We start from the raw sequence: 22,308 nt of genomic DNA, 5'->3' as shown, positions 1-22,308 counted from the left end.
TAGCCAAAGGACAGAGAGCTCAAACAACGCAGCTGCTGCCAAGGGTCTCTGTGTCCTGTGTAGCATTTGTTGTCATGACTAGTCTAGAAAGAGGCTCTAGAGAGAAGTTCCCTGTCACCCCACTGCACACCTCCCTTTAACCAACACTCATGGTTCACCAAGTACTCTGATGTGTCACCTTACATAACTCCCATTTGATGCTGAGGTTGGCTGGGCAAACACTGCAAAATTATAAATTGGAAGTGGAGGCTGACTGAGGTCAGGCTAATGCCCAGCATCATCCCTTTGTGAGCGGCAGAGATAAGACCAGGAGCTAGACCTCCCGAGTCCCAGGCCAATCCTTTTTCCACCTGGCATGCCTAGATACTGATCACTAGAGGGACAGAGAACCAGCCTCATTATGGGCCTTGGCCTTTGTAGAGAGAACCTGCCCTTTCTTCTCTGTCTCTTCCTTTGCTCTTCTTTTTCCTCTGCTTCCTCCTTTTCATGTCAAAGAGCTTTACGGAGGTCTGATTACAACACACATATTTAAAATATACAATTTGATACATTTAAACATATTTATATGCCCATGAAACTATCATATCAGTCTTATCAGTCAAGATAATGAACATATCCATTGCCACCATGTTTCCTTGTACCTCTTTGTAACTATCCTTCCCTATCAACTCTATTCCATCCCAAGCAACCGCTGAACTGCCTTCTGTCCCATAGATTCATTTACATTTTCTATAATTTTATATAAATGAATCACACAGTACATTCTTTTTCTGGCTTCTTTTACTCAGCATAATTATTCTGAGAGTCATCCATGTTGTTGCTAATAAACGGGCTCATCCTGTACCAGCATCTCCCTATAGCCAGTCTCTCTCAGTCCCTGCAAGCGTGCTTGCCCCTTTGGTGGTAGCAGGGTTAAATCTAGTGAAAGGACACAGAGAACTGGTTTAATTCATCCGTTCAATCCACAAGTATTTACTGAGTAAACCGTCTCTACCAAGCATGCTGCTGATTAACCAGGGATGCCACAAACGGGACCAATATCCAGCTCAATTATTTGAATTGCAATAAATATTTGCTGAATAAATGAAGGGAACTTGAGGAACCTAGCCTAACGCTGGGCACTGCAGCAGCAGGTGAAGTGGAACCCTGGGTATGGACCTAGAATGGGAAGACATGAATTCCAGTCCCCATTCTGCAAGGTCTCATGGAGGCAAGTACCATGACCTTTCTTTCTTACTGGTAAAATAACGGTAATCTTTGTTCTACCTCACTGGGTTGTTTCAAGGACCAAAAGAGGTAATAATGGCTGTAACTACATTTTGTAAACTATAAAATGCAAAGCACTACACGAACAGGAAAGCTTATTACTGGGAGTTTAGGCAACCACGAAGGAATACGTAAGCATGACAGTTATCTATCGTAAGCCGATGGGTTCCAATTTTGTGTTAGATGCTTTTCGGCATTATCTGATTTTATCCTTACAATAACTCTGCACAAGAGTAAGCATCCCTGGACGCCTGGCTGGCTCAGTAGGTTGGACGACTGCCTTCGGCTCAGGTCATGATCCTTGAGTCCCGGGATTGAGTCCCGCATCAGGCTCCCAGCTCCACGGGGAGTCTGCTTCTCTCTCTGACCTTCTCCTCGCTCATGGTCTCTCTCACTGTCTCTCTCTCTCAATCAAATAAATAAATTAAATTAAAAAAAAAAAAAGAATAACTTGTCCAAAATGACAAAGCTAGTAAATGGAAAAGGAGCAATTTGAACTGATATCTGTTTGGCTCCAAAGAAACCGCTGCTGCTCCTAGAGGACAGTTACTTCTCCCCTCCTTCCCCCACTATTCTGATTAATCCTCTTACAGCTGAGCAGAACATTTATTCAGCAGAACACAGCTTTCATTGGAAAAGCCAAATATCCATTAAGAGGCAAGAATTCAAACTTCCAAACCTGATAAATCCAGGGGTAATTTTTTGTTTCCTTTTTTGGTAAACCATCCGAAAGACATTTTATTTATTTTTTTAAAAAAATATTATTTATTTATTTATTTATTTGACAGGCAGAGATTACAAGTAGGCAGAGAGGCAGGCAGAGAGAGAGAGAGGAGGAAGCAGGCTCCCTGTGAGCAGAGAGCCCGATGCAGGGCTTGATCCCAGGAACCTGGGATCATGACCTGCGCCGAAGGCAGAGGCTTTAACCCACTGAGCCACCCAGGCACCCCCGAAAAGACATTTTAATCATTATCAAGTGACCTAATGCATTTCAGAGAACCAAAGACCTGGGGATTGGAAAGGATATTCCTTCCCTTGTTGCCCAAACCATGCCTGGCAGTTCACCACTCCTGAAAGTTACCCCTGTCATCCTTGGATGATTCTATTACTAATTAATCATTTATTCACTAATTAATTTCATTTAATGACTTACCTAATATACGACAGAACTCTTGTTTAAAGAGTTGGAGAGATAAATCTAAATGAAATGCAGTTCTAGCTCTCAAGGAACCACATACACTAATGCTCTGTCTTTAGATTAGATTACAATGATCCTTCTGCAGATACTGATTTATAAAAATTCAGTTCCTGACACAATTTTTCATAAACTCCCTCCTTCAACTTTTTATTTCAATTTAATAACCCACGGATTTTATTTTGTGCTTTCCAAAGCACAAGGACTCCCCAACATCCACTCATTAAAATTAATTCCACAATTAACCTTTCTGAAAATAGGTTTTTGTGAGTCTATTGCAGACAAGCCCCTGTCCTGGGTACTGTGTGGGGGATCAGAGAAACTAGGGCTTTCACTGTGTAGGACTGGATCTTTCTCTGTGCACAGCTCTATCTGTTAAGCACTGAGTGAGTAATCCTGGCAGCAGCTGCTGGACAAATGAAAGAAGGGAAAGACCATGAGTTTGGGGAGGTCAGGGAATGTGGAACTTGGGAGTTGTGTTGGACTTGGCTAAGTGGCAGGAAGTGAAAGACATTCCAAGCAAGGGGCAGGTTGTGAGCAAGAACGGGAGAAGCAGGAGGCAACCTGGCTCAGCAGCATGGTTGGTGAAGGGAAGGATGAAAGACAGGCACAAGCCACTTGACTCAGCCTCCAGGCATTTGGAGGCTCCTGAAAGTTTAAGTGGGAAAATTACAGGATAAGGTTTTTAGAGCTGAGTAAAGACTGAGCTCGTGGGATGGATTCTGAAATGAGCACAACATGCTGAAGATCATCCATTGGCTTCTGAACGAGTATTTGCAGTTTATTTTTAAAATGATTTTATTGCCAAGAAACATAAACCCCACCACTGTTTTAGCACATAAATACCCCAGAATGTGTTGAGTCCCTCCTGCTGTGTTAGGCAAAATTCTCAAGAGCTAGCCTCACCACACTGGAATCACCCCTGCTTCTGATTTCAGATACATGTTCCAGACACACAGTAAAAATTCAACAAATGCTTGTTCAACAGAAGTGAGGAGAGCGGGTTTCTAAAGCAGAGTAGGAAAACAGATTAGGAGCCTGTCAACAGACTCCTCCCCTCTTGGAGAGGTCCGAAACACAGCCTTGTTCTGGAAGGCAGTGCCTTCAGGGATGTCACTTTTCTTCCCTGGGGCTCAGTCTTTCATTTGTAAAATGAGATCAAATTCCGCATTGTGGAGTCAGACCGATCTGGATTCTACCACCCCTTGTTCTGTGATCGTCAGAGCCCCAGTGTTCTCATCTCTGTGGATATAGGAACACTAATATCTCACCAGGTTGTTTCAAGGGTTAAAGGGAGATGTGTGTGAGATGATAGCACACATCCTCAAAAAACACCCCATAAGTTAGCCACTCTGATTTCCACTTCTACAACTCTGTGGCCCATGGTACTAGATGCAGTGATTTATGGCACAGTGGGATGTGGCACCCCCTAAGAACTTAGGAGATGCTCAGCTTGCAGAAGAGAAGACCCAAAGGAGATCTAAGAATAATCTTCAAATACTTCAAAGATTATCATGTAGAAAAGGACAAATATTTGTTTCCTATAGGCTTCTCCAAAGAATTTAACTAGGTCCAGAGGGCAATGCTGTATAAATTGCTAACAATTTGAACTTGTCTGCAAAATGGAATGAATTACTTCATATGGTAGTGCATCCTCTGTCACTGGGGACATTCAAACAAAAGCCAGATCACGATTTACCAATGACTCATATAAAGAGCTGTAAGATATGAGATCTAAGAGTTCTTCCCATTCAGATTTTGCGGAAGACCCTCAAAGACCTTTGTGATGACATATTTTTGTCAACATGTCAGTTTCCAAAGATCAAGCCAGAATCAATATGTGTCCAAGTTTTAAGACTGTAAGGGTTCATCTGTAATAAAAATGTTTGCTTTGCTTTCACAGTTTCCTCATTTGGCTACTGGATTTTAAGCAAAACCATCCAACAAAAACAAGGCCTGTCTGAAAATGAGACAACTTCCTTTCACTGTTGCCTCCCCTTTTTTGTGGGCGACACTCATTACAGCAAAGTCTCCTTATATACAATGAAACAAGGTCAAAGAGATGAATTTGATATTAAAAAGTAAGATTAAAAATGTATTTGAATGGTAATTTCATAATAGTTTAAAATAAATGTTTGGTTTCATTAAAGATGATGCTATCAGTATTTTCTTGGGTGCAGACATGAAGTTAAGGCATTGGTTCAATTTTATTGACAATTCTTAGATTCTTTCTCATGCTTAACAAAGCGTCCTATGCCACCCAGTGAACTCTTGTCTATATCAGCAGAACACAGAATATTAAATAGAGAAAAATTAAGAATTCACTTGTATTTAGTCCTATAATATGGACATTGTGTTTCTACTCCAGCAGTTTCACAAAGTAGTTCTTATACCTTGGGTATATTTTGAATTTGACTGCAGGGAAAGATGTGGTCAGTTGTGGAAATATAATGTGGCCAAGATTACAAAACTAATTCTGTGACCTTGAGAAAATCATTCCACGGCTTGGGTTCCCCCATCTGTAAAAAGAGGTGAACCTTCAACCTCTCAGATGCCCTTGAACTCTCTAAAAACCCACCATGGGTGATTGGCTATGGGATGGCAGCAACATGGCATTTCTCTGTGTGTCTAGATGCCTAGGCGATATTCCAGATGTACAAGGTGAAAGATCACAGCTGGTGTGGACAAGAGCACCACAATTTAAACCATCTAGGAGATATTCTGTGTTTCAGGAAGGGCTAACTGTAGCAAGTTTTATGAAAGAAAACATTTCAAGCTGCATTTCTAAAGAACATGTATCTCATAGTTAACTAGCTCATTTAAAAAAAGATTCCCATTTTGCCAAGGGGGAAGGGAGCCTGAGAGAAAGCAGGGTTCCAAAAGGACAGACTGTGAGAGTTCTCAGTAGTAAATGTTTGTAACTTTAACTGACCTTGCTGGTCTATTTTGAGGTTAGTGGTTCAATACAGAGATACAAGGAAACTTGGAATTCAATTTATTGTCAAATCAACAACAAAAAAATTTGTCGCCTGAGTAAAGACTAGTGTCCAGTCTCTTTTTCCTCTTTCCTTCATTGGTAGACAGGGAGTGACTGTCAGCATCCCACCATGACCACATGTATGGGCTGAGTGGCTGTCAGGCCTCAGCCCCGATCAGAGGCACCAAAGGGACCCTGTTGAGCAGCCTTGTGGCTGAATCAGGAGCTTCTCTCTTCCAACAGGAGCTTCTCTCTTCCAACTCACCCCTTGGCACACCCTCAATGGCTACTAACACTGAAATGTTTGCAGATAGATCAAACACAACGTATAGCAAGAAAGAATTCTGACTACTGCATAGATTTAAAAACAAGAAAATGTTTATATTTCATTTAACATTTGACACAGAAGAGGCCACATTTAGACACATTAAATCTTCAGAGCACTTTAATCTGTAGTTTTGGACCTTGGCTATGACAAATGCTCGTATAAGATGCATCCATGATTCTTTTTGTAATTTATGTTTACAAATTACACCATGATAAAACTTAATAAAAATTATTCATGTGGCATATTTTCAACATTTTATAAGTTAGTCCAATGCACACAATAGATTTTTGTTGTTGTTTACATAGGAAGTTCTCATGATTTCAGTATTACACAAATTGAAGCTGAAGACTACACTCAAAAATGAGTTTAAAAAATGGCATTACAAAAAACTGGGAGTGAGTAGTAAAAAACCCACACAAGGTTGCTGTGCAGAAGCAAACTGGACGCTCTTACTGCCATAAGTCTTCAGTGCGGCCAAACTTAAACACCAGTCCTCTGCAAATAAAATAAGAAACATCACATCTAGTTGAGTTTGGGGGAGAAAAAGAGAGTATGTGAGATGGGGAGGATGGTGGGAAACTAGCAACAAAGGATTGATGAGTTGTACTACAGAAAAACACCAGGAATGTATCAGAACAGAAAATGAACGTGTGCTTCCCACATCCTCGACTTCTGAGAACTGGAGCCTTCTGCTACTCTTAAAAAGTTAACCAATGTTTAGTATATAATGATAGTATGTCTAATTTTATCATATTCATTCAACAAACCTTTTTTGAATATAATGTGCTAGATGGCTGGGCTATAAAAATACATAAGCTATGGTGTCCCTGCCCTCAAGCTGCTCACATCTCACATTGTTGGTGACACAATGTGCTAACAGCGGAGGAGGGGTGTGTGTGTGTGTGGGGGGGGGGAAGACATGTGTTGAGAAGAACAAATGTTGAGAGAACACAGAAACACATGGAATTTATTCCGCCTGAATGTGTTAGGAAAAAAGTTACAGAGGTAGTAATATTTGGAACGGACTTTGGAGGATAAGCAGGAGTTTCAATGGGAGACTGGTAGGAACAGGAGCTAGTGTGACAAAGGAAGCGGAAACAACCTATCAAGAGGCAAAGGGAATAAAAGACCACAGGGCCTCAGGGAAAGCCCAAGTGACAGCTGTGTCAGGAATATGCCCACAAAGAACTTGCCATCCACGGTTTAGGTGGGGACTGGTCTACAGCTGTCCTCCAAGTTTCAGCTTAAGAGTGGCAAGATGGCAGTTATAGGCATAAGGAGATACAGGTCTCCATCTAGATCTCTGGATACACGTGGATACCCAAAGTGCATTAGAGCAGGGAGGAGTCCAATATGGCTGGATTATAGCTTAAGAGACAAGGAAGATAGGGAATGGCAGTGGCCAGGATTTGGTAAACCAACTGACCAGGGTGGCTAATTGCCCACAGGGGCCTTACATGCCTTAAATGAGTGAAGAGGGCAGATGTCAGCCTGTACGTTCTGCTATGGGGGCTCCTGAGACTCAGTATGAAATGGGATTAGACGGAGATGTGCCCCGACTTAAAGGAACAACTATCCATCTCCAGCTGATTGTTGTTATGCAAGGCTCGGGACTGTCAGATCTTCCACTTTTTGAGGAAAAGCCCAAACTTCAGATTTCTTTTTTTTATTTTTTTAAAGATTTTATTTATTTTACAGACAGAGATCACAAGTAGGCAGAGAGGCAGGTGGGGAGAGAGAGAGAGGGAAGCAGGCTCCCTGCTGAGCAGAGAGCCGGATGCGGGGCTCGATCCCAGGACCCTGAGATCATGACCTGAGCCGAAGGCAGCGGCTTAACCCACTGAGCCACCCAGGCGCCCCCCAAACTTCAGATTTCAATGTAAAAGTCTCTGGAGTTTTAAATGTTGGCTCAATAAAACAGAAAATACTGTATTGAATAAATAAAACAGAGCCGTGGACAGAACTTGGCTGCATGGCCACTAGTGTTGAGTTCTTCTGTAGAAAGCTCCAAGTTTTGAAAAATTTTAAGATGAGAAGTGACAGAATTAGAGCGATGTTTTAGAAGAGAAAGTGACACAGGAAAACTGGATCCAAGGGAAGAACCATCAGGGATGTGAAGTGCTCAGGAAGGGATGATGGTGACCCAATAGAAAGTGAACAAGTCTGAGATGCTTCCGAGGCCCTCTGAGAGGCCCTGGATGTGCAGGCAAGGGGGAGGGAGAAACTGAAGAGGGGGGTAGACAGTGGCATGGGCTGCTTTGCATTTGTTTTCTCGTGTTTTCCAGGCCCCAGTGTCTACTCAAGGTTAAGCCTATAATTGTAATGATCAATTTAAAATGGCTTTCATAAGCCTTTCTGGAGGTAAATACTTCAGTGTTTTTTGATGAAAACAAAAATGCAACTAGAAAATTGTACCCTCTCTTGCAAGAATGTTAACTTCTCTTTATAAAGGATTTCATAAAGCTCTAAAAGGTGTTCTGATCTCTGGTCTTCTGGTTAATAGCAGGCTTCTACCCTCCAGATAGCTTGGATGAGACATCCTTCAAAATACTAGTCAACAGATGTAAATTGTAATCTGAAGAGTTTCTTGGACAAAAGCCAGTCCCTCCTACACTGTCAGATGGTCACCTTTGGTACTGACATCTGTCTGATTTCTGAAACAGTAATTTCTCAGGGGCTGCTGATTATTGTCCTGTTATAAATCAGAATGGTAGGCAATCTGCTACAACTATTCCACTAGCAGTGCTTATTAGTTGAATTTAATTTCAATTTGCTTATAGTATTTTCAGAAACCATAGTTTTAAGTCTGAAGAAGGCTAACAGTACCAAATGAGAAACCAAACTTGCTCCATATAAATAATCATCATAAATAATTTGAGACTTGGGGCGCCTGGGTGGCAGAGTGGGTTAAAATCTCTGCCTTCGGCTCAGGTCATGATCCCAGGGTCCTGGGATCGAGTCCCGCATCAGGCTCTCTGCTCAGAGGGGAGCCTGCTTCCTCCTCTCTCTCTGCCTGCCTCTCTGCCTACTTGTGATCTCTGTCAAATAAATAAATAAAATCTTAAAAACAAACAAACAAACAAATAAATAAATAATTTGAGACAAGTCAATGATTGGTTTCCAAGGTTTTGCATCATGTGAAAACTGCTACGTGAACTCATGTGTTTCCCCCTCAATCCTCTTCCCCACTCCGGTGACACGGTGACTTCTCTGCTACAGCAGCGTCTTAAGGTGGAACTTGCTTTATTCTTTCTCTCTGCCAGGGTAAATGATAAAGAAGGCTGCTGTTTGCCCCTCCCTGGCTGGTTCTCAGTAGATACCCCTCCCCACAACTCCATCCTAAAGCTTTTCTTACACACCCTCACACTACCTTCCCTTGGCTGAAGTTGTGGGGCCCTGAGTTCCCTGTGCACCTCCCACACTGTGGAGACACTGGAGTAGTGAGCTCAGATGCTTGGGGGCCGTCTGTACAGATGTCCAGGCCCTGGCACTGCCGCTTGAAAGGAAAAGAAATCCTACCTATGCACACCGACTTTCTCATAAACATGCTACATTACCCTACAAAATAAAAAACATACCCAGATTTTATTTCATAAGCTGAGAAATGAGGTTTACTCATGCTGTATTTTTGAAGTATTATACTCCCAAACTCCCCAACTCCCAGTGTTATACTCCCAAAAAAGGGAAGAGGGAAGAGGAAAAGAGAACTCATGCTAAACAACCAGCAGAGGACAGCAAAAAGAGAAAACAGTCAACTGAATTCACCCCGAATCTCAAACGTCTTCATCCTTGTAGTTAGAGCCTAAACTCTGGAGTCAGACAGCTTCCATTTTAGCCACATGATCTCAAACAAGGAGCCTGTTTTTTCTGTGCTTGCTTTCTCACATATAAAATAGGGATAATCATGGGGCCACCTTCAGAGTTGTTACAGGAATTCACTGAGCATACAGGTAAAATACTAAGAATGGTGCCTCAGAGATAAGAATTGCTCAATAAACTCTGGTCATTATTGTTTTCTGCATAATAACAGCGGCTGATTTTTTTATTCTTGTTGTTTAAACTCTTTGGGTTTTCTCCAATAGTTTCAGGACATAAGGAAAGACCCAAAGACGCTGTATACTTTGCCACATCTAAGTTCACATTTTTCTTATTTCCAAACTGATTTTATAAAACTGCAAGAATTCCTGGTGGAGGAAAAAGTCTGAATATCACTGCTGCGCATTACTGAAGGGTAACTGTCGGCATTTCATGAGTGGCTCAGATAGATATGGGGCTTAGGGGGGTCAGTAGGAAGAGACAGAAAAGGAACAGTCCTACAATAGACTGTCCTGGAATAGAGTAGTTTTTTAACCTTTTTTTTGGATTAGGGACTTCTTTGAAAATCATGAAAGCCATATAAAGCCTAGAAACAAGCAGAAACAGCAGTGTCTTGTCTACGGAAATGTCTGGTGCTTTCCCATCTTTAGAACCCTCCACAGGATGATGGTTAAGAATCCCTGATGCAGGGCGCCTGGCTGGTGCAGTCGGTTAGGCATCCTACTCCTGGTTTCAGCTCAAATCATGATCTCAGGGTCCACGCTCAAGATGGAGTCTACTTGAGATTCTCTCTCCCTCTGTCCACCCCCCAACTCTCTCTATTTAAATAAGTAAAATCTTTATTTAAAAAAAAAAAAAAGAATCCCTGATGCAGAGCATAAAAAGAAGATTTGGGGGGCGGGGTGTGGAGGGGGTGGTGGCAGTGGCAAGGGTGGAAGGCTAAGGGTAGGGAAAACAGCAGGCCCTTAGTACCCAGAAAGGAATGAACATCAGCAAAGATCATTAATAAAAATATTGAGGTTCTCAGGGGTTTTAGTAATCGCTTAATTTGTCATTGCAGCAGAACGATAAAAAATGTTAGGGCTTCTCCTGCATACCTCAAATTTCATCATGCATAAGTTCTAATAACACTAAGTTAGAAAGACCTATATAATGCCCTTAGAAACAAAATTTTAAGGAGAAAAGGCTTTAAGCAGGCTTTCACTGAAAATAACTGTTAGAAATACATATTTTAAATGAACACTGTCAGGATTATGTAACTAAATCTACTTGAGTCACAGTTCATTAAAGGGGAGTTGGTGGTGGTTAAAAAAAAAAATCAGTGTATGTTCCCAAGGTTGGTAACAACAAACCTGTGTTTTGTTATTTTTCTCAGTCTCGTTCTTCATTTTATGACATAACATGGGGGAGGGGCACTGGACAGGGTAAATTAATCAACTAAATATAGTAAGTAACATAAACAATTATAAAAAAAGAATTCAGGGGCACCTGGGTGGCTCAGTTAGTTAAGCGTCTGCCTTTGGCTCAGGTCATGATCCCGCGGTCCTAGGGATCACACCCATCAGACACCCTGCTCAGTGGGGAGTCTGCTTTTCCCTCTTCATCTGTCCCTCCCCTCCGCTCGTGTTCTATTTCTTACTCCCTCTCAAATAAGAAAAACCCTGAAATAAAAAAAATAATAGGATAAAGAATGTAAAAGAAACTTACCCAAAAAAGATAAAGGCATTTTGAAAAAATACAGCAATTCCAGGGTATACGATGGCTTTTTCTGTAAAAAATAGTTGTAATATTCAGAGGTTCATGGTCTCAAAACATTTAATTTCTGATACACTGGTGAATAGCAAGTTTCCTGCCTTACATAATTGAATTTTCTGGTAAACATGGTTGGTTCGAGTATTAAATGACATAATACATGTGACAGAGTCTAGCACTGGTGTAGTAGATGATAGCTCCCTCCCTTCATTTCACAGATATTGAGCAAGTGCGTACCATGTTCAGCACTGTAATGTGCTGAGAATATGGCAGTAAATAAAACAGGCAAAACTTTTTTCATCTTCATGAAGCTCAACGTAGAGAATAAGTAAGTGAGGAGAAAAAATAAAGCAAGAAAAGGTAAGGGAAGTGCAATGAATGATGACATTTTATCCAAGCGGCCAGGAAGACCTCATGAGAAGGGGACAGTGATGAAAGGACAGGCAGGAAGGGCGGGCAGCCCCACGCAGAAGCAGCAGAAGAGCAAGGGCAGCAAGCCAGGGGTGGCGGTGGGCTGGCACAGAGAGGAGTGGCCGAGTGGGCGACAGAGAGAAAGCAGGACACAGATCAGAGAAGAATGAGGGGTGGGCTGGAGGGTGTGCGGCGCAAGACCACACGGAGCCTTGCAGTCACAGGGAGGGCTTTGATTTTCGCTCTAAGGGAGATGAGAAGCCACTGGAGGGTTCTAAGCAGGAAAGTAATGACATATTTTAATAGGATTCCCCTAGCTGCTGAGCTGAGTAGATGAAAGGAGGTAAGTGGAGAAACAGAAACCAGTGAGGTAGCTGTTCCAGGAAATCAGACAAGAGACTAACAGATTTAACAAGGGTGGTAGCAATGGAGATGGTAAAAAGTGGTGGGATTCAGGGGGTACCTGGCTAGCTCAGTCGGTAAAGCATGTGACCCTTGATCTAGGGGTTGTAAGTTGGAGCCCCACACTGGGTGGAGAGATTACTTAAAACAAAAACCAAGCTTTGCGCAGTGGCAGTATCGTAGCCAATGAGGTTTATCCGAGGCGCGATTATTGCTAATTGAAAACTTAAAACAAAAACCAAACAAACAAACACACACACACACACACACAAAACTGTATTTAAAAAAAATAGTGGTGATGGGTGGCTCAGTTGGTTAAGAATCCAACTCTTGATTTCAGCTCAGGTCATGATCTCAGGGTAGTGAGATCAAACCCCACATCGGGCTCTCTACTGAGTGTAGAACCTGCTTAAGATTCTGTCCCTCAGCCCCTCCCCCTTCCCACCCCCATGGCTGTGCACAAGGACGTGCCTGTGGGCTCTCTCTCTTTCAAAGAAAAAAAAAGTGGCAGGATTCAGGATATATTTTAGCAGCGGAATCAACAGGATTTGCTGATGGACTGAATGTGGGGTACAAGAGAAAGAGAAGTATCATCTCTGATAAGTTTTAATCCCCCAGTTTTTGACCTGAACATTTGGAGGGACAGAGAAACCATTAGCTAGGATGGGCAAGACTGCCAGAACATTTTCTTCTAATTCATCCCAGATTGAAGTTGAAATCCTCATAAACTTCTACTACTGGAGCTATCAATGATTACTCATTAATTGACAAACCAAGCATGATAAGTAGATGAATTATCAACTATTTCTCAGAATCGTTTTAAATTAATCTGATTACTATAACAACTGGTTTGCAGAAGCTTCACTACCTCAAGGCCAGATTAAATTATTCCACATTAGTGTAACTACTAGCACTAGAATGGCTCATAAAGATCCTATAGAAAGGCAACTTATAAAATTATAGATCTCCTGCTAATAATTCTTAAGGCATAACCTGGCTCCAGAAGTCTTTAGAAAAATACCAAAGTTTTGTGAGATAAACACATTTCTACAAAAAGGGGATCTGTATCAATAGTTGCATCTGGGAGAGAAGAATTATCAATAATTTTATTTTCTTCTTTGAGCTTTTTTATATTTTCAGTATTCTACAATGAACAAGCACTATGGAATTCACATGATAAAAAAGTAACATTTTTGTTTTTAAAATATGATGGTGATAAAGATTTTATAGCAGCAAGAGAACTACTTAGGATATCATGTAAAATGTAAAAACCTAGGTTCAAAATTTTATTTATTCTAGAACTACACAGAAACATAAGAGACCAGAGGAAATATACCAAAACACTTAAAAACAGTACATTATTATAGTTTCTTTCTTTGCTACATTTTTGGGAACATGGCTTTAGTAATAAATTATATAAGCAACAATAACCAAAATACATATTAAAGTGCCTATCATTCCTGTCTGTAAGACTTAAATGATCTTAATAAAAATTCAGGAAACCCATAATTTTAATCCAAGAATTACATTCTGTTCAAAGAAATAAAGGGTTAAAACTTGGGCTAGATTAGATCTCTGCTGGTTTAGTTTTTGCAGATCATTAATACCATACTTTTACTGTAAGAAGCAGAGTCAATTTTACCTGGAACAACAAGGGGTTTTCATATTTTTCTGGGGTCTGTAAAGGTGAGATTTCAAACAGGGATCTAAAAGCAGGCCTCTTCCTACAGGCCTTGCTTGACACTGGCCTTCCACAGCAGACGTATGTGAACTGTTAATTTACTCTCTATTTAAAAGGAGATGATGTCATAGGACAAGGGAGGCTTAGCTAAATACATTTTAATTCTAGGATGTTAGAGCTTTCTATGGATATCATTCACCATGTCAAAACTTGCCAAATAGCTTCTGAGGTTTTGGGAAGCCAAAGAGAAGCAAGGTTTGGAGCTGTGTCCCATTACTTCCAGGCTCTAGATCAGAAGAAGGAATAGTAAAAACATACCAAATAAACAAAACAAAATACTGATAGGGTGAAGGGAGTTCCCAGGCATAAATGCTAGCAGCTAGTAGCTGACCCATCTGTACGAAAAAAAAGCTTTGCTCTAAAATAACCAACCCTAATGCACAACTTCAGTATTCCATCAAAGTAAAACGTAAACTGTTTTCTCTTACCTTTAGCAACATAGCCTCCAAAGAGAATCCACATAGATGCAATCAGAGACCCAAATGCCAGCATGAATCCAATGAACAGCCAAATGCGAGCCCCTTAAAAGAAATAACATTTTACCCGCATTTTTTCTCATATGTCAGCTGAGCCAGTTCAATTAACTTTTCAAAAGGAAAGCAAAAACCAAAACAGAAAAAATGTGTAGTTGCCATTTAAAGTCTAAAATAAGAATGGAAGATGTGCTGAATATCTTTCATGAGTGCAGACGTTGGCCTTTTTCTTGTTGGCTGGTCTGTATATTCTAAGTGCCTATAATTAATCTCCTTAAATATGTATACTGAGAAAAATTCCTCAACCATCCTATAAAAAATCTCACAAAATATGTTTTAACATATTTACAAGCTCATTCTCCATATATTTTTAGAAACTGTACTCCAAAATTTAAACTCCTCCAAGAGAATTTCCAAGCAATAACATAGGTATACTTAACTAAAAATTCATATTCAGTGATATGTGAATCTAAACATACTACCATACTTCACTTCCAGGTAAGTCAGGCAGTGAAATAAATTCAAACTAATATGACTGGCACTTAGGAAAGCCTCATTAAAATTATGTTAACAGAGGAGGACAAATTTTAAATCACATTTATAAAATATTTATGACTTGCTATAAAATAAACAGTCCTTAGACTTCCTAAAATGAACTGAGATGAGTTTAATTAGCATAAATAAATTTTAATAAAATAAAAGCACTGCCTTGTTCAATAAACCAAACAGAATGCTATATTTAATTTCTGATTTCATCTCCAAAACATGAAACAAAAGAAGAGTTAAGAAATAATAAGCTGGGGCACCTGGGTGGCTCAGTGGGTTAAAGCCTCTGACCAAGGCTCAGGTCATGATCCCAGTGTCCTGGGACCGAGCCCCGCATCGGGCCCTCTGCTCATTGGGGAGCCTGCTTTCCCCCCCCACCCCCCTCTCTGCCTACTTGTGATCTCTGTCTGTCAAATAAATAAATAAAATTTTAAAAAAAAAAAAAAAAAAGAAATAATAAGCTGACAGTCACAGATGTAGTCTTTTTTTTTTTTTTTTTTAAAGATTTTATTTATTTATTTGACAGAGAGAAATTACAAGTACACTGAGAGGCAGGCAGAGAGAAGGAAGCAGGCTCCCTGCTGAGCAGAGAGCCCGATGCGGGACTCGATCCCAGGACCCTGAGACCACGACCTGAGCCGAAGGCAGCGGCCCAACCCACTGAGCCACCCAGGCGCCCCACAGATGTAGTCTTAAATACAACTGGCTCTCGATCCCCAAAGCTGTGTTGGCTAACAAATTTTAGTTACAGATGTGGTGGCCATAGTCGAGTCCTAGCCCTCGCTATTACTAGCTTATTATTATTAACACTAACTGCTACCATTCATCTATTTGTTTATAGTTTATGATCATGCCAGATTAGTGTTTCTGTATCTCTTCTACAGAGATGGTGAACCAAAGAAAGTATAGATCAGGGCTGACTACTGAGGTTTCTCCTGTTTCATTAAAAAAAAAAAAAAGACAGGGGCGCCTGGGTGACTCAGTGGGTTAAAGCCTCTGCTTTCGGCTCAGGTCATGACCCCAGGGTCCTGGGATCGAGCCCCACATTGGGCTCTCTGCTCAGCAGGGAGCCTGCTTCCCCTTCTCTCTGCCTGCCTCTCTGCCTACTTGTGATCTCTCTCTGTCAAATAAATAAATAAAAATCTTAAAAAAAAAAAAAAAAAAGACAGAAAAAGAAAAAAAAGTCACTTGAATTCTGCCTATTTTTTGTATGGATATAAGTTTATCACTTAAATTGTTGAATCAATGATCCCTCAAGTCCTTGTGTAAGCTGGACTCTCAAGGAAGCTGTGCCACACACATCCTGTACTCAGCCTACCTCACCCAGGTGCGTGGCAATGGAGGCCAGGGGACAGGAGCTGCTCAACTGAGAAGGAACGGACTCGGTGAACCTATGCACCAAAATTCTATCATTCTACTCAATTTTGCGAGATGAAAAGAATTCCGGAGGTTGGTTACACAGCAATGTGAATGTACTTAACACTACTGAACTCTACTCTTAAAAATGGTTAAGAGGGTAAATTTTATATTGTATATTTCAAAACATACCCAAATTACTACGATTCTGAACTATTTCAAAATGCGAATCCAATCAAATAAAGTTGACAAAAAAGAGAAGAAAATAATTTATATGGTAAAACTTAAGGTCCTATAAAGTCTATTTTGCACTTACACTCTTTATTGCATACTGTCCTTTGCTTTATACTATATACATTTATATCTACATTTTACTGCACAAGCTATAAACTCAAGACTGCATACACTGTGCTCTACAGCCAACCTAGATTGTGACTTGTACCTTATGCCTTGAAACCTATAACTTCTGCTCTAGATGTACTTCCATCCTATCTCTGATCTGACGGAGTTAGAATGATGGCCCTGCCATGTATATTCTCACTTTCAAGGATGTATAGTAAGGCGCTGTTTACGCCTATTTACCTGTTTGACCCAGGCAACCTTCACTGTAACTGTCACCTCGGACTTGTCCATTTGATACTGCATTAATCCTGTATGAATAAAATAAAGCCAAGATATCACAGTCTTTGACTCCAAGAGAAAATACCCATGATATCAAACTACCAGATACAATAAACTAGAGTACCTCAAATTTAAGGTTAGGCTTCATGAGTCTTGAGTAATGGGTTCAAGTAAACTTAAGTCCCTTCAACCACATCCCTGTAAGTAGCGGGGATAGTCCCCAGACCAGCAGAATCATCACCTACGAACTGATTAGGAAGAAAATTCCCCAGCCCCAACCTAGCCTACTAAGGCAGAAACTCTGGGTAAAGGGCATAGCAATTTGACTTTTAACAAGTCCTTGAGGTGATTCTGATGCTTGGTAACATTTGAGGGATAATTTTTCAAGATTATATCTCACCTGTTAAAATTTGAGAGTGAAATTCTCAAAATTACGCCTTGCTGAGATGGAATAATCCTGCCTAGCTTTTCATGTGTACACAGGGGACATACTCAACATGTAATATGCATGCATGACAAAACACAGAGACAGAAAAGTCCCTAGACAATCCGAAAACTACTTAAAATTGGCTTTGGAATGCATTTTTTGTGATAATTCTATACTAATATCCAATGTTTGGAGAAATTATATAGTAAGCAAAACAATAACTTTTGACTCTGAAGTTATTATCAAAGTGATTCAAGTGGTAAAATCTTGTTTTTTGATCCCCGATGCAGGTTCCAAACATAGGAAGTCTTTTGCTGACTCTCACAGAGTACTATTCTAAATTGAGACAGACTTGCTTTCTTTAGAAGTATCCTTTCAAAAATTTAAATAGCATGGGAGAAAAAAAAAAAAAGAAAAAAAGAAATAGCATGGGAAAATGTTCACAATATATTATGTTAAAAAGTTTAGAACTTTATACATATTTTATATACATATGTCTCAATTCAATTGTGGGTGTATGTGTATGTGTCTACCACTACAATGGAAGCTTCCTTGAGGGCAAGGGCTGTGTCTATCTTGTTTCCTATTTTTATTTTCAGTGCCTACCATATAGTAGTAGGTGCCCAATAAACATGCTGACTACACTACATGCACCCTGACTTTTTAAATAATAATATGAAGTCTTAATTTATTCATTCAAATCTAAGTTTTAGAATGATCAAATGATCTCTGTATCAACCACATTATTTGGCAAACAAATACATTTTAAAACAAGCTTTGTATTTAAAAAAAAAAAATGCAGATGTTCTTAGGTTAGTGTTTCTTTGCTCCTGTTTTTTCCTTGCTGAGCCATCTGCCAGTCCTTCTCTGCAAGCTGACCTTTAAACCATGTCCAGTACATTGATGACATTGAAAAATATGAACTCGATCAACTATACGAAAGACATTTTTATTGTGTGACAATCTATGTTAAGTAGTGTCACGAACAATAATGCTTACATCAGGAAGGCTATGGTTGCTATAACACCACAGGCATGGTATGAGTGGTTGAACTCTTCCATAGTTGGATAAATGACAGCTGCATCTATGATAATCCACCAGCCTGTAAAAAACTAAAACAGACATAAAAAAGCAACACTAATGATAAATTACAGTAATTTCATATTATCATCTAAAAAGAAAGCAAAGTATTAAAATGAAGAGATCCCTTGAGCTCGCTTCAGCAGCACATATACTAAAGTGAAGAGATCTCCTCTAATGATTTTTTTTTTTTTTTAAGATTTTATTTATTTATTTGACAGACAGAGATCACAAGTAGGCAGAAAGGCAGGCAGAGAGAGAGGAGGAAGCAGGCTCCCTGCCGAGCAGAGAGCCCGATGCGGGGCTCGATCCCAGGACACTGGGATCATGACCTGAGCCAAAGGCAGAAGCTTAACCCACTGAGCCACCCAGGCGCCCCAATGATTTTTTTTTTTAAGACTTTATTTTTAGGGGCGCTTGCGTGGCACAGTGGGTTAAAGCCTCTGCCTTCCGCTTGGGTTGTGATCCCAGGGTCCTGGGATAGAGCCCCACATCGGGCTCTCTGCTCAGCAGGGAGCCTGTTTCCTCCTCTCTCTCTGCCTGCCTCTCTGCCTACTTGTGATTTCCATCTGTCAAATAAATAAATAAAATCTTGAAAATAAATAAATAAATAAATAAATAAAACCCACTATTTACAGCATATGACAACATAAAAGTATAAAACACAAAAATCAGATGCCCTGAGGGATTTGCAATGTAAATAAAAATTTTATACTACAAATTACTTCTAGGCAATACACTTTAGTGAGAGCTTCCTGTGTGGTTTTTTCTTTTGTTTTTGCTTTTTAATGAGATTGAGAAGAAAACTAACTCTGGATTATGAAAAAATACAATCATATCTCTCCACTGGTTCTGACCTGTTTCTTTCTTAAACACTTCCTGGTGGGGCACCTGGGTGGCTCAGTGGGTTAAGCCTCTGCCTTTGGCTCAGGTCATGATCCCAGGTCCTGGGATCAAGCCCCGAATTGGGCTCTCTGCTCAGTGGGGAGCCAGCTTCCCCTCTCTCTATCTCTGCCTGCTTCTCTGCCTACTTGTGATCTCTCTCTGTCAAAGAGATAAATAAAATCTTAAAAAAAAAAAAAAACAAAACAAAATAACACTTCCTGGTATCTTAACAGACTCATAAAAAGGAGGCATTATCCATATAATGAATGTATAAAGCATACTATCTTATATAAGATTTTTAACATGCATTTAAAGAAAACCAATCACTCTACTAATCATTTTTCAAACCGTAATAGCAACTCTTAAAATGGAGTTATTCTATCTCCCTCATAAACAAAACATCAACGTTTATTAAAATAAATTTTGTGGTCAAAGATAAAATAAATAGTACATATTTAAAAACATCTTACAGAATTCAAAACACATAAAAACAAACACAACAAAATAATGAAGTCCCAAATTATCAATGACACTTACTAGAACACCAGCAGCAATGGAAGCAATAGTATTACGCTTTTCCCCCCAGTCAATGCATTCTGAGCATCTCAAGCCTTCTAGAAATCCAGACATTTTTTTTCAGGTCACTTAAAAAAAAAAAAAAACTCCATTAAAGTACTTCTATTTACTTACTTCAAACATTGAGTTATGTTCCCTGAAAATAATTAACAGTTCAGGAATAATTTAATGAAAGTCAAATACTTTATCTTGGCTACACATACTTTTTCAGAATATTTAATTTTTGATCAATTTCCACATTAAAACCTTGGAAAACAAAATCTGTACTCATTTAGCTTTTTTTTAATTTATAGTTTGGGTATATTTAAGAAATATGAACAAATGTGGGTATCCAAATATGGAAAAATTTTATAATGGTTATTAATTTTAATTCCAAACTAAGTTATTATGTGATTTTAACACTTACAATACAGGAGCACTAACATGGAGGAGAGAAAAAAGATAAACTTTGGCTTAGTTACAGCATGCACTCAGGTGGAAAAATATTTGTCTTGGGAATTTACACATTTTAAAACAGAACATGTGTTTCTTCACACATTTTAAAACAGAACATGTGTTTCTTCACACTCAGGCACCTGGGTGGCTCAGTGGGTTAAAAAGCCTCTGTCTTCGGCTAAGGTCATGATCTCAGGGTCCTGGGATTGGGTCCCACATTGTGCTCCCTGCTCAGCAGGGAGCCAGCTTCCCTTCCTCTCTCTCTGCCTGCCTCTCTGCCTACTTGTGATCTGTCTAATAAATAAAATCTTAGGGACGCCTGGGTGGCTCAGTTGGTTAAGCAGCTGCCTTCGGCTCAGGTCATGATCCCAGCGTCCTGGGATCGAGTCCCACATCGGGCTCCTTGCTCAGCCGGGAGCCTGCTTCTCCCTCTGCCTCTGCCTGCCATTCTGTCTGCCTGTGCTTGCTCTCTCCCTCTGATAAATAAATAAAATCTTAAAAAAAAATGTTTAAAAAATAAAAAAAAATAAAAAAAAAATAAAATCTTAAAAAAAAAAAAAAAGAAATTAGACACTGCACTGCAGGTCTTCTACTCACATCATTTCCTTTCACTTCATTATTTTTTCCAGAACCAATCCTGATTTTTGGTGTCATTTCTATATAAACAAGACCCATTTCATTTTAATATCTCTGTCTCTGATTCTAACAGATGTCTCCCAGTCAAAAGAAAGCACGAAATTGAAGCTAATATTAATTCAGACAAAAAAAAAAAATCCACTGCTGAATTACCATATATGAATTACCACAGCCGACCTAACAAATTACATAAAGCATTCCTCAGAGCCTGGCTATGCAGACCCGGCCTAAGACACATCCGGAAACCATCTCTGTTTCAGAGTACTGAAAACGCCTGAATTATGTATAACTTGCTAATTATCAAGACACACCCAAACTCCTACAGAGAACCTGAATCCTTCTGTCAAGCTACTCTGTAGTCAGCAATCCTGATTGGCCAAAAACCATGATATTCTAAAAAAGAGCAAAGAGTCCAATCGTAACATCCCTTTTAAGCATTAAATATTAACACCTGGGATTATAACCAGTGCTAATATGCTCTGGAACCAAGCTCAGTTTTGAAAATTCGCCTTTAATTTTCCCTGGGAGGAAGCGCAATCCAGGATGTGTTACTTTCGGTTCATCCCTATGCCCCCGCCCCAACCATCCGTGTCCATTTTTCTTGGGTTTATCACCGGCACCCTGCTGCGCAAAGCCCGCCCCCAGACCCCGAGACCCCAGGTCTAGAGTGGTCGCGGGCTGAGAGGATGTGGGAACTCGTTCTAGCTCGGCCACCCCCCTCCAAAAAGGAGCCCATGGGTGACAATCCCTCTCGGGGGCTGCTTCTCTAACCCTCAAAAACGGAACCTCGGTGATTTCCACGGATCCCGAGACGTTCCGGGGAGGGACGCCATCCGGTAGCCCAGCGAGATGCGCACGCGGCCGTCCCGGAGGAAGCAGCCGGGAAGGGTCTAGAGAGACACAGCCCGAGCCCGCAGCCTCCCAGAGGGTGGAGATAAGGACCCTGTCAGCACACGCCCGGCAGACAGCCCCGGGCCCGAGCCCTCTGGAGAGGCTGTGGCGGCGACCCCCTCCCCCGACTCCCGCCCGGCACTTACGTCCAGCCCCGCCCGTGCAGTCGGTCCCGGGCCCTGTGTCGCGCTGCGCGGGGCCGCCTCACTTTCTCCTAGTTTTCAGCCAAGAAAACAAAACAGCCACCGGCCACCGGGTACCCGGATGAAACAGGACCGCCCCCGGAGCTCGGTCGCGCATGCGGGGAGCGGGGCTGAGGAAGAGGCGCGGGAGGGAGAAGAGCAGAGGGAGGGCCAAGAGCGGAGGGAGGGCCAGAGGGAGCCACGCCCACCGCGCCGAGGTCTGCGCGTGCTCCCGGCGCCCGCGGACGGACTGGGCAGTCTGGGACGCTCTGTCCGCGTCTGCACGTCAGGAGTGGTAGGCTGAGTGCACCC

At 40.9% G+C, this 22,308-nt stretch overlaps 2 protein-coding genes and 1 pseudogene across 4 annotated transcripts in view; 2 read left to right on the top strand and 1 right to left on the bottom strand.

Moving 5' to 3' along the window:
- The window catches only part of RHCE (Rh blood group CcEe antigens), a 38,411-nt gene extending 32,149 nt beyond the window's left edge, over positions 1–6,262 (top strand). For all 3 annotated transcript variants that reach the window (XM_059376696.1, XM_059376695.1, XM_059376694.1), the window contains one exon: positions 4,365–6,262. In XM_059376696.1, the coding sequence (XP_059232679.1) occupies positions 4,365–4,391 (27 nt within the window). In that variant the 3' untranslated portion in view covers positions 4,392–6,262. The remainder of the gene's footprint in view (positions 1–4,364) is intronic.
- On the bottom strand, positions 5,795–22,074 carry TMEM50A (transmembrane protein 50A). Its single transcript, XM_059376697.1, has 7 exons — positions 21,961–22,074; positions 19,814–19,920; positions 18,311–18,423; positions 16,846–16,913; positions 14,317–14,409; positions 11,290–11,350; positions 5,795–6,261 (listed from the first exon to the last, which is right to left on the bottom strand). The coding sequence occupies exons 2-7, from the start codon at positions 19,904–19,906 to the stop codon at positions 6,216–6,218; spliced, it is 474 nt and encodes a 157-aa protein (XP_059232680.1). The 5' UTR covers positions 19,907–19,920; positions 21,961–22,074; the 3' UTR covers positions 5,795–6,215.
- Positions 12,305–12,388, top strand: LOC132002414 (U4 spliceosomal RNA; annotated as a pseudogene).
- Positions 22,075–22,308: the final 234 nt, after the last annotated feature.

This window comes from Mustela nigripes, chromosome 14 (assembly GCF_022355385.1).
Source record: "Mustela nigripes isolate SB6536 chromosome 14, MUSNIG.SB6536, whole genome shotgun sequence".
NCBI classification, from domain to species: Eukaryota; Metazoa; Chordata; class Mammalia; order Carnivora; family Mustelidae; genus Mustela; species Mustela nigripes.
Note: the sequence above shows the minus strand (reverse complement) of the source record. Positions and strands in the feature narration are given on the sequence as shown.